Source organism: Sminthopsis crassicaudata, chromosome 4, assembly GCF_048593235.1.
Source record: "Sminthopsis crassicaudata isolate SCR6 chromosome 4, ASM4859323v1, whole genome shotgun sequence".
Classification (NCBI taxonomy): domain Eukaryota; kingdom Metazoa; phylum Chordata; class Mammalia; order Dasyuromorphia; family Dasyuridae; genus Sminthopsis; species Sminthopsis crassicaudata.
Window position 1 is genome coordinate 96,023,203 of NC_133620.1, and position 16,034 is coordinate 96,039,236.

A 16,034-nucleotide genomic window follows, 5' to 3' on the forward strand; every position below is an offset into this window, starting at 1 on the left:
AGACTGGTGCTATTTGAGGTTATAAAATGTGGTACTTGGTTCTAGCCTGAGCCTTTTTCTCACCTGCATCCCGATGACGGCATAGATGAAGAAGAGCATCACAATTAGCAGGGCCACATATGGCAAAGCCTAAAGGACAAAATCAGAAGAGTTAGAAGTGTCCCACAATAGAGGAGCCTCCCTCCCAGAGACAGGACAATCTCCTTCTCCCTTCTCCCGTTTGTTCCAGACTTTATATCAGCAATGTCCTAAACTCCCACGGCAGAAACTTGCTCTACTGATAAAGACTGGTAACTCCTCTGGAATGATTTAGCTGTCTAGGGGCATTGAGAGGTTGGGTGATATGCTCATTATTACCCAGCTAGGATGTATCAAAGTCAGGACAGTTTGACTCCAGGACCAGCATAATGCCTGTAATATATTGCTTTAACTCCTCTTCCCTCCCTCTCCTCTCTAAGGACTTATGGGTCTGCTACTTCCTGATGGGGGACAGAAAGCTGATGCCTCTGATTTGGCTTTGATGAGCTATCATCTCCCCACGAGCCAGGTGATGGGGGTCTCTTACCGAACCTTAACTATAGGCCCCCAGGGTACCAAGAAGAAAATTTTGGAGAGCTGAGATACTCACCTGGAAAGACTTGATGAAGGTCCAGAGCAGTGTTCGGACACCCTCACCTCTGCTCAATAGCTTTATCAGCCTCATGACTCGGAACAGGCGGAAAAAGGCACTGGATATTCGGGCACTCTCATCAGGGTCCTGTCAGGGCAGCAGCCCCAGAAAACAGTCTAAGGAAGGAGGCTTTCTCCTTGAGTTCTGCAGGAGGAATCTGCAGGAACCCTCTTGGGCTAGGCTTGATCTGGTTCCTGGTCACTAAGGGGATCCGTATCTTTCAACTAATATTAATATTCAAACTTTTCTGTGAGGAAATGTCTTTCCCCTGTTTTTTTATATTCCAATCCTCTCACTCTATGAAGTGCATTTATGGAAATTAAAAGAATAACATCCAGAGAAAGGTTCTGGATTCTATTTCTATTTTGGCAAAATGATTTGTGTCTCAGTTTCCCTATCTATGAAAATTGATGGAGAGGGTTAGTGAGTGGGAAGGGTTTTTCCAGTGAGATACTGTGGTGAGGTCTCTAAATTGCACTGAGAAAAAGCCAAGCTTGTTTTGACCACCAAAACGACCTCCAGCACCACCTCCAAGGGAGCTAATCTCTCTTGCCTGGCTGCCCCCTGGGTTCCAAGACCCACCCCCATCCACCACTCAGCAAGACCCAAGAAGGACAGGAGGGGGAGGTACAGGAAGAAGCTGCCATGCAAGGACAGGGGCAGGTTCATGCAATCAGGAATTACAGTGTTGGCACAGCCTCCTCCCAGGCAGTACAGTCCCCCACTGGAAGCCAGAAAAGTCTGTAGAGAGAAGAAATGAAGGTTAGGGAGAAAATCAGAAAGATGGGATATAGAAGGAAGAAGGAAGAGATGAGGGTTGGCAAGAGAGACAAAGGCAGAGCACAACATCTCATTTTGGGTTCTAAACCAGTAGGGCCAGATGGTTTCAAGTCTGTTTCTAAAAGGCAAAGAGGAAAGCATTGAAGGGAGAGGAATGGCGGACTTGAGCAATCCACAGGAAAAGGGGACAGAAGAGTTGAGTCTTTCTACTTTCCCCAGGATCTGTTTATACTCCATCTGAATTCTTCACCCCAAATGAGGTCATCTTGGCACATATAACACTCCCGCTATGGACACTTCAGGGGGAGCCTGCTTTTTCATTTGAAAATGGATCCAGATAAATCCAGATGTTTCAGAAGGATTTGCATCTGGACCTCAACCTCACATGGCTCCCGAGGTGGAGAGGTAGGTCCCTCAGAATATTGTACTTCAATCGCACAAATCTTGTCAAAGACCAAGCTTTCAAAGGATGCTATTTGTTTGCATCGAGAGCAGGCGGGGAGAGCCCAATTCACCCAGGGATTGGGAGATTAGGTGGAGAAAAAAAAAGGGAATAAGTATTCAACAGCTCCTACTCCAGTTGACCCTTGAGAGATTGGGACATGGGCAACTTGGGATCCATTTGATGAAAAGTATTTTGTACACAGAGACATGGCTCAGAGAAAGCTTTACATCAGACAGATTATTCTTTTTACAGATTATTTGATAAAAATGAGAGAATTAAAGAACCTATTATGGGTGTGTGAGAGGCAGTAAGGCAAAAAAAAAGGTGACCTGGAAGCCTGGAAGATCTAGATTTGAGTCCTGTCTCCTGTCTCTGACATCCTGGCTGTGTGATCATAGGCAAATCATTTAACCTCTCATAGTTCTAGGCAAAGACCAAGACCAGATATAAACTGAAGAAAAGGTACTGACCTGTATTAGTAGTTGGAGTTTCCCTATCTGGGAGTTCCCTCCAAGAATGAAATCACAGGTCCAGAAAAGCAACTTTCATTTGTATGATATCATATATACAGTTTACAAAGGTTACAGCTTTCATAGACAAATATAAACTCCTCAAGAGGAGATACTGCCCTTTCTATTTGTCCTTATTGTTGGAGGGCCTGGCATAGAACTTCATCCATAGTAGGAACAGAAACAGGGACTGGACCTGTGATTTCATTCTTAGAAGGAACTCTCAGATAGGGAAACTCCAACTACTAATGAAGGTCAGCACCAACCAAATCTGTTGTTACTAAAAAAAAAAAAAAAAAAAAAAAAAAGCCATCTTTCAAAAACCTTTTCTGAAATTCCCATGTTAGGAAAATCACAGACCCTTGGAAATACTGAAGCATTATTATGGTTGCTATTTTGATTATTGGTATAACAGTCAGAGCACTGGACCTGCAGTCAGAATGTGCCTCCAACAGTAACTAGCCGTACCACCTGGGCCTATTAATTTTTCTCACTTTCAGTTTCTTTATCTATAAAATGGAGGTAACAGGACCCACTTCCCAGGATTGTTGTGAGGATACAGTGAGATAATATCTGTAAAGTACTTTGCAAACCTTAAAGTGCTATGTAAATGTTAGCTATTATTACTCTCAACCAGTTTGGTTTCCTTCTGCCACACAGTACACAACTGGGCTGCCTCCCTTCAGACTCAGTTGGCTTGTGCCCAAGGAATTTAAATTAATTTTCACATGAGCCTGAGAAAACATTGTTAGCAAATGTTGCTGCTAAAAAAAAAAGCCATCTTTCAAAAACAAAATAAATAACTCAGATTATTTGTGTTCTTCTTTGATGATTTAAAAAAAAATCAAGGCATGATGTAGTTTGGGAAACTAAGAAGCACTTTGAGATTTTATTCAAACCGTGTTGCTCTCCAAGAGGCCTGTGAACAGTCGGCTAGGGGATTATTTTGGAATTCTATTTCCCCCGGAAGCTATATATATAAATTCCATGTGTAGAAAGTTCACACACATATACAAACATCACCCCCCTTCCAAAATTAAAAAAAAAAAAGTCTCTAGAGAAGATACAGAAAAGCCTCAATCTGTAGTCCTTATATCCTGTACACATCCAACCCAGAATTCAGACTCTGCTAACCCTCTCCTCTTGGAGGGGATTCCATATTCCATATATTCCTCTGTTTGTTAGTATCCATTCTATACATGCTCAGTTGAACTAGAGTCACAGATGGGGTCTAGTGAGTAACAAAACCCAGAAGGCCCCTCCTTACTTCCCATCATCCCTCAGTCCCTTACCTGTTTGATCTTATTCCTAGCTGGCTCAAGACCAAGTCTAGACCTTTGAGATTCTGTGGAAGGATTTTTCTTCATCTCATATACTTTCACTTACACAGAGTCATAACTAACAATTTTCGAGCTCAGGGCAAGTAGTATGAATCCAATTTTCATTTCAGTCAAGTAGGGCCAGTGATGGAGACCTCAGGATATTTGGAAGCTGCAGTTAGGAGGGTTGGGGAAAAGTAGGTCAAGAACTAAGTAGCTCAAGGTAGGTAGTTATATCTAGGTAGAGGAGGAACTCCCTTGAGGGAAGAAAGTATTTTTTTCCTTCTAGGACTCCAAGTGCAGTTAACACTCTGAATTTCGGGGCAGCTAGGTGGCGCAGTGGGTAGAACACCAGCCCTGAATTCAGGAGGACCGGAGTTCAAATGTGGTCTCAGACACTTAATACTTCCTAGCTGTGTGACCCTGGGCAAGTCACTTAACCCCAAATGCCTCAGCCAAAAAAAAAAAACAAAAACAAAAACAAAAAAACAACAACTCTGAATTTCAGCATTCTGAGGAAAAATGCCAATTACCCCATCCCAATTGTAGCTCTATTTTCACCCAGCTCCAATATTATGCCTGCCAACCTTGATGGTCAGGATCCCTAAGCCATGGAGTCAGGTAGTTAAAACAACTTTCAATTGAGCCGTGATAAATTCAGAGGCAATCCCTGACTTCTGGGCCAAACTAGGTACACCTGTCCCAATCCCTACCTACCCTGCTCCTCTTCTGTTTAATCTCATTGTTACTTTGACCTGCCAGGACACTTCCATGCTTCTTACTATTTCTATTCTTCCTTCCCTATCCAAGTAGATTTTCACCCCCAATGTTACTCGGGTTCCCTGATTCTTCTCTATCCTCTTGGATCATCAATTCTTTTCAGGATTTACTTATTGTGACGTGGTCATTCACTTCAATTATATTTTCACTAGCTCCCTAGAATTCCTTTGACTTTCTGTATGTCTGTATAATCACCAGCACTTGTTTTTTTTTTTTTTTTTTTGATTCCTCTCAGACAAAAATGGAGCTAAGTGATTGTTATGAAATTATTGGATCCACTAAAAATTCATCCTTGTTGTCCTCAGCGGGGGTCTCACTGTTGCTTGACAGTGTTTTCACCTCTAATTTACTATTTTCCATGGTAGTTCAATTTCCTCACTATTCTAAGTCTACTCCCGACTTCCTTATTTTAGGCAGAAGACCTGACCTCCTATTTTACAAACAACAGGGTTATCTAACATGAGATGCCTCAGCTTCCCTTTTCTTTGCCTCAAAACCTCTCTGTTATCACATCTTCATTTCAAAATTCCCCTGTAAGTTTGTCCAATTTTTATCTTATCTCCTGACTCAGAGGAAATATCTTTCTTCTTTTTAAAAGTTAACACTTCAATTTGAACTCTTTTAAAAAATGCCTTCTTAAGGGGTGGAGGGGGAGAATTTGGAACTCAAAATTTAAAAAAATTAAAAAAAAGTTTAGATGTAATTGGGAAATATTTAACAAAATAAAATATGTTAAGGGAAAAATCATTATTACTTATTTTTATATCACTTAGGTTTTCTCCTGTATCTCTATTCCTATTCCTTCCTGTTCTATAAGCCATCCCTCATAATAAGAAAATTTTTTTAAGAGGGAAAAATTCCAGCAAAATTGACTGATATGTTGAAAAAAAGTACGAATAATGCTTTACATTTATGGAGCTCAACCTCAACCAATTTATTTCTTCATAAGCTATCCTCTTTCCAATGGATCTTCCATGAGGAAGAAGGAATTGTTTATATAGCAGCTACCATGTGCCAGGAACTGTGCTAAGCACTTTTAAACAAATATTATCTCATTTAATCCTCATGACAACCCTGAAAAGTAAATGCTATTATAATCCCCATGAGGAAACTGAGGCAAATGAAAACTAGGGTCCCTGCCCACAGGTCACAGAGCTAGTAAACGTCGAAAGTCAGATTTCCTGACTCTAGTCTCAGTGCCCCCAGCTGCCTCTGAGTTGCCATGTTTTACCCTTTATTTTGCCTGCATTCCAACTTCTTGCCCTAGTTCCCTCTTGTGTCTACAGATAACCTCAGATTTCCCACTTTTGAAAAAAGTTCCCCAGAGCCTGCTTCCATCCCTAAATGGCATCTTATCTGCTTCTCACCACCAAACATCTAGACAGAATATGTCTTTAATCTCTACTTCTACTTCCTCATTATCCACTTATACCATTAACTATTGAAATTTGTTTTCCAACCCTACTGAAATTTCTGCAAGGATCTTTTATTTGCCAAATTCAAGAATAAGACAGTTCTCATTCTCCTTGGTCTCTGCAACACTGAAGTTGTTAACTACACTTTTTAAAAAGCCCTTATTATTTTTTAAAGCCCTAATTAAAAACAATAGCAACAACAATCCCTCTGTGAGTTCTCTGATATAGTTCTATCCTGTCTGTTCCTATTTCTCTGATTTTACCCTAGTTTCTTTCACTAATTTCTTTTACTTCTCCTGTACCCCAATTACTGATATTATTTTTTTTCTCTTTCATCCTCCCTACTTTAATCTACTTTTCACACAGGCTGCCAAAGCGATTTTCCTCAAGCCAGGATCTGATCATGTCACTTCCCTACTTACTAGCCTAGTGATTCCCTATTACTTCTAACATAAAACATCAAATTCTTTATTTGGCTTTTAAACCCTTTGCAACCTGTTCCCAACCTATTTTCCAGCTTCTTTACCACTTTCCTTCCTGTACTCTGTAGTCAAACTGGTGTTCTCTCTGTTCCTCACGCACGGTATGTATCTTTTCTTTACCTCTGCCTTGGTAGTTTCCAGTGCCTGGAATGCCCACCCTCCTCACATCAGCCTTATGGATCTTAAACCCTTCTGACTTTCCTTTCCTTCCCACAGTGACTACAAGTGAATGTGGTCTGCCCAAGCCCTTCTTAAATGTAAACTGAGAGGATGTGACAGTATGACCTCTATCTACAATTAGTTATTCTTAACCTTTTGAGGACCCCTTTTAAAAAGGGAAAAATAGTGAAAAAAATAACTTAGAATCACAGGACTTGGATTCAAATCCCATCTCTGATGATGATTACTTCTATATCTTAAGTGAATCATTCAATATTTCCAGGTTTTAATATCCTCATCTGTCAATGAGGAGGTTAGATTAGACAGTCTCTGAGTTCCTTTCTAGATCTAGGTCCATGATCCCATTAGTATCTGAGGATTGGGAAAATAACTCCCATTTAACAAGAATTAATAAAAGAAAGAAAAGCAGTTCAGCATATACAACACATTTTACTAAGTCTGACAGTATGTTCAGTGTTGTTTCCAGAGCTGTCTATTTCTGGAAGGAAGAGAGAGAGAGGTGAATTTTCTTTAGGGTGAAACTTCTTGGATATTTTAATTACACTGAATTTAGTTTTTGCTCTGTGATATTCTTTGGGGATTTGTCATGTTTTGCCTTGTATTGTACGAGGTATCCCAAAAGTCTTAGTGTGGTTTAAAGCTGTATTTATTTGCCAACATGTTTTATGGGTCCCATGGGATTGTAAATTCCTTGAGGAGGGAACTTTTCTTTTAAAAAAAACTTCATTGTGTTTAACAACATCCTTGACTTGGAGATGCCCATTAAATATCTGTTGAATCAATGAATGAATCTGCATATCTGGAGACCTTACCCTCCTTTTGGGTACCTACGATCTCCTGAAACTCACATCGATCTCGCTAAGGATGACATCAATGATGCTGCCGATGACAATCAGGAAGTCAAACACATTCCAGGGGTCTCCAAAGTAGCCCTGAGAAAGAAAGGAAATGGGAGGAGTGAAAGGAAAAAGGGAGATAAGGAGAGAGAGCAACAGAAAGAGAAAGCAAGTTAGGAGGAGAGAGCATCCTCAGTGGCCAATGGGGATGATAGAACTCCCTGCTGAGGTTAGATAAGAATTATCAAGTGTTCAGAGCTTGAGAAAAAGTCATGAACACGTCTTTCTATAATAGTTTCACTTCTATAATTCATTTTTTTCCCTGAGGCAATTGGGGTTTAGAAGTGTTAAATGTCTGAGATCTGATTTGAACTCAGGTCCTCCTGACTTCAGGGCTAGTGCTCTATCCATTGAGCCACCTAGCTGCCTTTGTATAATTCAGTTTTAAATCATATACTCCAGAACACCCCTTCACATTTGTAGTGCTAGATTTGGAGCCAGGATATCTGGGTTAGAATCTCAGCTCTAGAATTTACTTGCTCTGGTAAATTGGGCAAATTATTTAACTCTCTGGTCTCAGTTACCTCATCTGCAAAATGGGAATTATAATTCTTGCACTATCCTCCTCACAATGTTGTCTCGGGAGAAAACACTGTCAGCCATATAACATTCTTTGAACATGAATTTCCACTATGGTGATCTTGCCCTTTTTGTAACTTCCCAGTTCATTTTTTTCCTCTCTCCTCTGAGACCAAAATAATAACTGAGTGGAAAGCTGGTATTCTGGATTGGAATATAAGGGGAGGTAAGAGACCCTGATCCCAGATATGAACAAGGAGGAGAGAAGATATACACAGAAAGATTTCATTGCCCAGTTGCCCTGCTCTGTCACTAGTGGCTACAAGTCACTTTGAGTGACTTCTTGACCTCCATAATCTGAAGTGAGATAAGAGTGATAGGGAAGGATATGGAGAAGTGGTTGGGAATGAGGGACATCTGCCTTCACTTGTTGGTTAGTAGCATTAAGAAGAAGGAATATGGAAGGGGATAGATGTGTATGCAAATTCCAAAGTAGGAAGCAGTGTGGTGTAGTAAGTAGAGCACTGGATCTGGATCCAGGAATATTTAGGTTCAAATCCCACCTAGAACATTTACTAGTTACTGACTAAGCAAATTCCAGAACCTCTTTGATTTTCACTTTCCTCATCTATAAACAAGAGGGGATTGCAGTCATGACCTCTAAGGTTCTGTCCACTTCTACATCTCTTTACAAGTTAAAGTCTATTTCTCTGTGTTGAGAGGGATCCCTTTTCATTTCACACTCTGCTTCCCGCCTTAATCTGTGACCATGAAAACCATCCCCAACACTCACCTTGGCTTTGAAGGCCATGAGCTTGAGAATCATCTCCAAAGTAAAGATGATTGTGAAGGCCACATTGAGGATATCCGAGATGTGGTTCATTTCTTCTGACTGGTTGTAATGCTGTGGGAATGGAAGGAAAGGGAGGTGTATTGGCAATGTGGCATTCTTGAACCTGTTTTCCTTTTTTTGCTGAGGCAATTCGGGTCACACAGCTAGGAAGTGTTAAGTTTCTGAGATCATATTTGAACTCAGGTCCTTCTGATTTCAGAGCTGGTGTTCTATCCACTGTGCTGCCTAGCTGCCTCTGATCTAATTTTTCTTGTGCAGTATGAGGAATATGGAAATAAGTTTAGAAGACTTATGAATGTTTAACATATATCAGATTGCTTGCTGTCTTGAGGTAGGGGGCAGGGAGAGAAGGAAGAGAAAAAATTGGAACACAAGGTTTTGCAAGGGTGAATGTTGAAAACTATCTTTCCATGTATTTGGAAAAATAAAATGTTATTAAGTAGCCTTCTGAGCATGGTACAGTGGAAAGAATATTGGATTTAAACCCAGAGAATTTGCATTCAAATTCCAACCTTTTCACTTCTTCAAACTCTCTGGCCCTCAGTTTTTTCATCTGCTGAGAAGATAAGAGAGCTGGACTAGATCCTATCATGTGATCCTGGAGGGATTCCTTTTGCTCTAATGGATTTGGACACAGACTTCCCACATTCTCACTAATTTCTTTTCCTTCTTAAAGAGTCACAATCTTTGTTCCTTTAGGACGTAGAGAACTTCTTTCCCTTATATCCTGTAAAGGATGTGAATATTTTAGCATCCTCCTATTATTATTATAATGTTTTTACCTATATAATAACATTTACATTAGTAACATATTATCTTATGGGGCAGTGACTCAGTCGGGATAATTCTATTTGTATGGCACCCAGCATGGCATTTGATTATCAATCAGTTGTTAGAGATCCATAGTGGTAAAGGGCTGGGCTAAATGACCTCTGGGATCCTCAAACAATTATTTAAGCAATGAGATAATTAATCAAAGCTTAAAAATGAGCAAGATAATGAAGTATCTAACTTTGGAGATCCTTAGAGATATACTTTCTCTGTGAATACCAAATCTATTCCTAATTGAAGTGTTAGTGAAATACCAACCCAGACATTCTAGGGCAAGGATCTCATTCTGTAAGTTAAAAGTCTCTTGAGATATTTCTTTGCTACCCTGTCCAGGGACCCTTAGAGCAGGTGAGCTGACCCAAGGAGCCTCTTACCTGCATCCCCAGGCAGATGGTGTTGAGCATGATGAGGGCGAACATCAAGTACTCAAAGTAGGAGGAGGTGACGACATACCACACTTTGTACTGATAGGGATTCTTAGGGATGTAGCATCTCAGTGGGCGGGCTTTCAGGGCATACTGCACACACTGGCGCTGAGATATACCATACCCAAGGGTGTAAGAATTAAGAGAGAGGCAGGAAATCGTTCAGAGGGTAGTAGGGGATAGGGATATGCTTGTGCAGGAGTGTGCATGATGGCAAGCATGGAGTTGCCCAGTCTGCTCAGGGGAAGTTGTACCATCCCCGGTCTCTCCTAGCTCCATTGCTAGTGGACTGCCGTCTCTTTTGTATTAAATAGCAGCTGGCACAGGAAGGTCTTTATTTTATAAGGCTTGGTGTTCCTTCTCAGCTCCATGCTGCCTCTTGTGGCCTATAGCAATTATCAAAATGCTTCCAGGGTCATGATTGGTGGCAATCTCACCCTATTTGGTGTTGACTTTTGCCCAACTGGTGATCTGTCTCTATCTGTCTCCCACACTCTATCTTGGGCTTTGTGTAGTGCTCCAGCTCAGATATCTGAGCCAGTGAATGTGTCAGGTAGACAGCTGGACATCAAGGGCAAATGAATTTGGTGCTATCCCCAAACTAAGAATTGCCCCCTTTGCCTGGGATGGACTCTTTCTATCAGGTGGCAAGATCCCTCCCATTCCACAATCCAACCCTAACCTCCCTTTGGGGCTCTAGGAGTGAGAATCCTCCCTCCCTTTCCCTGATCCCACCTTTATGGGCATTGGGGGTACCTGATTCTTGTCGAGCTCACAATTCTTGTATTCAGTCTCACCCTGCTCCTGGAAGGTGACTATGATAAAGCCCACAAAGATGTTCATCATGAAGAAGGCAATAAGAATGATGTAGATGATGAAGAAGATGGCCATCTCTACACGGTAGTTGTAGATGGGGCCCATGTCCTCAGTATGTGTGTCAATAGCTTTGTAGAGAAGTCTATGGAAGGATGGAGGAAATCGAGGGAATAGGGAAAGCTAAGGCAAGATTGAGAAGAGCCTTGAATGTCAGGCTAATTTTGGAGTTAAGAATAATATCTGTACTATTTATGGAATTTTTTAATGTTTCAAGTTCTTTCAAATGAACAAGTTTTGAAATTTTAATTTAGGGGGAAGGGAATAAGCATTTACTAATTAACTACTATGTGCCAGGTACTGTGCTAAATGCTTTTACAGAAATTTACCTCATTTGATCCTCACAACAACCTTGGGAGGTAGATGCTTTTATGATCTCATTTTATAGTTGAGAAAACTGAAGTAGACAGAGATTAAGAATCTTGCCCAGGATCATACAGTTTAATAAATATCTGAAGCAGATTTGAACTCAGGTTTCCTGACACTAAGGCCAGGGGTTCTCGCCAGTGTACCACTTAGCTCCTCTCCCTCCCATCTTCTGGTTTTTAAAAGTAAGAAGAGGGAAAGCCTTATAACAAATATGCATTTTCAAACAAAATAAATTTTCATATTGGTGGTATCCAAAATCACAGGGTTATTGGAGGGAAAAGTTTAAAAGCATAGTAAAGTGATAGAACAGAATCTTCAATAGGCACTAGGGAACTACTGGATATTTTTGAACATGGAAATGTGATACAATTGACATTTGCAAAAATAACGATAACCAGAATTCACATGGTGCTTTCAAGCTTTCAAGCCAACTAGCTCACTGAGCATTTCAGCTATCCTAAGATAAAGAAATTGAAGTTTAGAAAGGTTATATGATTTGCCCATGGTCTCCCAGCTAGTAAATGTTAGAGTTAAGATTAGAATCCAGTGCTAGTGGACTGCTGCCTCTTTTGCATTCAATAGCAGCTGGCACAGGAAGGTCCTTATCCTATAAGGCTTGGTGTCCCTTCTCAGCTCCATGCTGCCTCTTGTGGCCTTTAACAATTATAAAATACTTCTAAGACATATGATTGACAGAGCTAACCTATTTATTTTACCCATGAATCCATGGGCGCTCTACTTAGTGGTTAGGTATCCCAGGCATTTTATCAATTTGCTTTGAGAGGGACATTCTCTAAAAAAAATGCCTTGCTATAATTACAGTCTGTAAGTATTAAATATGTTCTCAGTGAGTACATGTATACACATACACTGCTGGCTACAATGAATGTGCATGTTGGGGTGGGTAAAAGGGGAGTATTTTAGTCATCCAAGTGCCCTCCTAATGTAGCCATTACCATCCTCATTTTGTATACTTCCCATCTTTATTCCTACCACTGTTCCCAATCCCCACACTTACTGGGGCCATCCCTCAAAGGTTGAGACAGTGAAGAGCGCCAACATGGCGGACAGCACGTTGTCAAAGTTGAAGTCATTGTGTAGCCACTCTCGGGGATATACTTGCATCTGGTTCGGGTCTCCATCTTTGTACACATAGTAATAGCCCCTGAAGAGAGGAAACCCCAATCATTTGAGTGGCTTAGCTGCTATCCTTGAAAGTGCTCTTTTGGGGTCTCCCTCCACCCTAAAGAGCCTCAGACATCCCATCTCCAGAAAAATTACAGGAAGGCTTAGAGCCCACAGGAATCTCCCGAGTGTATGATCTCCTGATGTCATCCCCATTGACTGTATTTCTTTGTTAACCAGGGAGGGCTCTGAGAGAGAGGGGAGGGTCATTGGGAAACAATAGCAAAGAAAATGATGACGAAGATATAGATCTCATATCTCAATCTTGAAGGTAAGTCATGGGGCATTGTGTTTCTACAGGAGCTTAGACTCATAGGATTTAGAATCAGAAAAAGCCTTGGAGATTATTTTCCACAGAGGGAAGTGTTTTGCCCAGGGTTTAATAGTAAGAAGAAGAGTTGAGGGGATGGGACGTCTCCTCACTGATCTTCCCCTGGTCTTAGTCTCTTATAAGATTATAGGATCATAGATTCAAGGCTAGTAGAGACCCCAAGGGCCAAAAAATAAAAAAAATTCCATTTTCCAGATGCAGAAAGTGTGGCCAGGGAAGCCAAGTGAGTTCTCCAATGTCACACCCTAAGAAAGCTCAAGTTTTCTTAATTCATATTGAGGATTTTTCTCCTACACCATGTAGCCCCCTCACTTTTTTTTCCGATTCTCCCAGACCTCCAGGCTTTAAAATACTCTCAGATTTTTTCCATCAGTGACTATGTCACCTCTTCCTAGCTGGAGTCACCTTTCTGAGCAACCCTAGAGGGAGAGCTGGGGAACCTTCACTAGATCTTGTCCAGGTGGGGAGGTTCCTTCAGAAAGCTGGAGGGAGGTGGGAGGCAACTTACTTGCACTCAGCTTCAGTCATCTTAGATAAGTCATTGCAGCTGTAGAACTTCCCCTGAGGTGGGGTGGCAAGAGGGAAGAAAGAGATAGGGAGGGGGAACAGAGACAGAGACAGACAGAGAAACAGAAAGATGGAGAGACAAAGACAGACAGACACACAGAGAGAGGCAGAGATAGAGAAATACAAAGGACATAGAAACAGAAAAAGACAGATTGAGAAACATATAGAGACAGAGACAGAGATGGAGGGAGGGAGAAAGAGAAAGAGAGAGGAGGAGGAAGGGAGAGAGACACACAGAGAGTCAGAGGGACAGAGATAGAAAGAGAAAAATAGAAACAGAGAGATAGGCAGGAGACAGAGAGAGGGGAGGGGAGGAGGGAAAGAGAAGGAGAGATAGAGAATGTTGTCATGGAAACTGAATTAAAAAATGGGACCAGAAGGGCATTATGATAGAAGGAGAAAAATTACTGATTCTAATAACCGGAAAATCTGCTTGCCCATACTCTTTGGAAGGAAGGCAAGGCAGTATAGACCTGACAATTATTTTAATAACAGCTTAACAATAACATTTTCTTGTTAATAATAACATTGTTAATATGCTCTGTTACAATATAATGTAATATACTGTAATATAACAAACATTGTTAATAATAGCATTAGGGGCAGTTCCTAGACCTCAAGGATCACTAGAGCTCAAAGGTACACCTTTTATTTAACTTTTTTTTTTTTTTAACATTTTCTTTTTACATTCTGAGTTTCAAATTCTTTTCCTCCCTCTAGTTCATATTGAGAATACAAGCAATATGCCATCAATTATACATGTGACACCTCAAAGGAACACCAAACACTGTCTAGTCTGCTCTTTCATTTTGAAGGCTGTACTTCCTTCCTGTACATTTTCTAAGCGAGGAGACTGAGCCCCAGAGAAGTAAAATGATTTTGCTCTAAAAGTATAAGTCATAAACATCAGAGGGAGAATTTGAATCCAGATTCCATCATTTCAAATACAATCATATTTCTGTTGTGCTCCCTGCCTCTCACCGCTGGTTCTAGGAGTCTCGGCACTAGAGTAAAACAACCAGGAACTCAGGTCCTATTGTTCCTTCTCCCTCTAGAAAAGATCAAACAGTGCAGTTTCCAGGGGGGCACAAATGTTCAACTGTCCTCAGAGAGTCTGTTGCTGCCTGCCTCCCTAAATATTCCCCAAATCAGATTGATCTCTTTAGCAAGGAAGGGCTAATTGCCCTGCAACTTGGGGTTGGAGCACAGAAGGGCCTTACTTAATTTTTTTTTTTTTACAAGTAATAAATATTTTCTCTCCCTCCACTCCTATCCCCTGGGGGAAAAATCCTTGTAACAAGTGGAGCCACATGTACAAAAGTATTTATAGTAGCTCATTTTATGATAGCAAAAGAACTAGAAGCTAAGTGTGTATCTGACAATTAGAAAACACGTGAACAAATAATGGCATCTGGATGTAATGTGCGCCTCTTACCTTGAAGAGCTGGACTCCAATGCAGGCAAACATGAATTGCAGGAGGGTGGTCACTAAAACGATGTTGCCAATGGTCCGGATGGCCACAAATACACACTGAACCACATGCTGAGTGATGGAGAAAGGATCAGGTAAGGACCAGCCTCATGGCTTCTAGGCTTTGGGGAGTGCTAAGTGACAAGAGGGAGGATTCCCCCTGACTGGAGGGAAAGACACTGACAGTAGACATTTCTGAGGTCCCATTGTGGGTGGATGACCAAAAAGGGGCTTGAGGAACGATCCTAGCATGGATTCAATGACTCAGCTAGGTGAATCAGTGAACCCATCGGTGCTTTGGTGATACTAGATCACCCATTCCCAGCTACCTTCATGTTCCTTCCCCAACTAGGGAAAGTGGGTCCAGGGCCCACAGAGCTCTCACCTTCAAACCTTTGGCCCTGTTGATGGCTCGGAGGGGTCGGAGTACCCTCAGCACCCTGAGGATCTTCACCACCGAGATGGTACTGGATCTGAGGGGGTATAGTAGGAATACAGAGTGCAAAGTAGGAAAGAGAACCTTGCTGTGACTTTTTGCTCCAGCTGGGTAACCCCATTCACTTCCCCCGTCACATCTTCTAAGCCATTTTTTTCTGCCCAAAACACTTTTTTTTCTCTTCCAAGCCCCCTTCTTCCAAGTCACCTCTCTCCTCTCCTTTAAATTGTCCCCACATCTTGTTTCTTCCAGGCTGTGATCATTTTTTTTTTTCAGCATCATCTAAATTTCAATCCTGGGGCAAATCCCCAGTCACCATACCTTAGTAATGGCTTTGACTGAGTCATTGTCCTGGTTCAGGAGCAAGTGAAGGTTTTCTATTACAATATAACATAGAGCAAAGAATAGTGATCCTAGAGATCCTAGGACCAAGTCAAGCCTTAGCTTTGGCATTTACTTAAGGTGTGGTTCTGGGCAAATCACCTTACTTTTTTCAGTTTCCTTAGGTATCTAAATGAGCATCTAAGACCACAGATTAAGAACTGGAATTAGAAATCAACTTGGCTAACTCCGTGATTTTACAGTCGAAGATAGAGGTACAAAAATGGTGAAGGGACTTGGTCATAGTTATAGAGATTGACAGAATTTGAACAGGGGTCCTCTGATTCCAGATTTGGACCTCTTTCCATTGTTGCATG

General features: G+C 41.2%; 1 protein-coding gene across 1 annotated transcript in view; it reads right to left on the bottom strand.

The window, feature by feature from the left end:
- CACNA1S (calcium voltage-gated channel subunit alpha1 S) overlaps window positions 1-16,034 on the bottom strand; it is a 95,166-nt gene that overhangs the window by 15,775 nt on the left and 63,357 nt on the right. The window contains exons 21-31 of the mRNA XM_074308739.1: window positions 15,286-15,373; window positions 14,865-14,972; window positions 13,371-13,423; window positions 12,365-12,511; window positions 10,861-11,062; window positions 10,054-10,212; window positions 8,789-8,899; window positions 7,429-7,512; window positions 1,355-1,411; window positions 629-757; window positions 64-129 (exon numbers count right to left, since the gene is read on the bottom strand). Coding sequence (XP_074164840.1) covers window positions 64-129; window positions 629-757; window positions 1,355-1,411; window positions 7,429-7,512; window positions 8,789-8,899; window positions 10,054-10,212; window positions 10,861-11,062; window positions 12,365-12,511; window positions 13,371-13,423; window positions 14,865-14,972; window positions 15,286-15,373 — 1,204 coding nt within the window. The remainder of the gene's footprint in view (window positions 1-63; window positions 130-628; window positions 758-1,354; window positions 1,412-7,428; window positions 7,513-8,788; window positions 8,900-10,053; window positions 10,213-10,860; window positions 11,063-12,364; window positions 12,512-13,370; window positions 13,424-14,864; window positions 14,973-15,285; window positions 15,374-16,034) is intronic.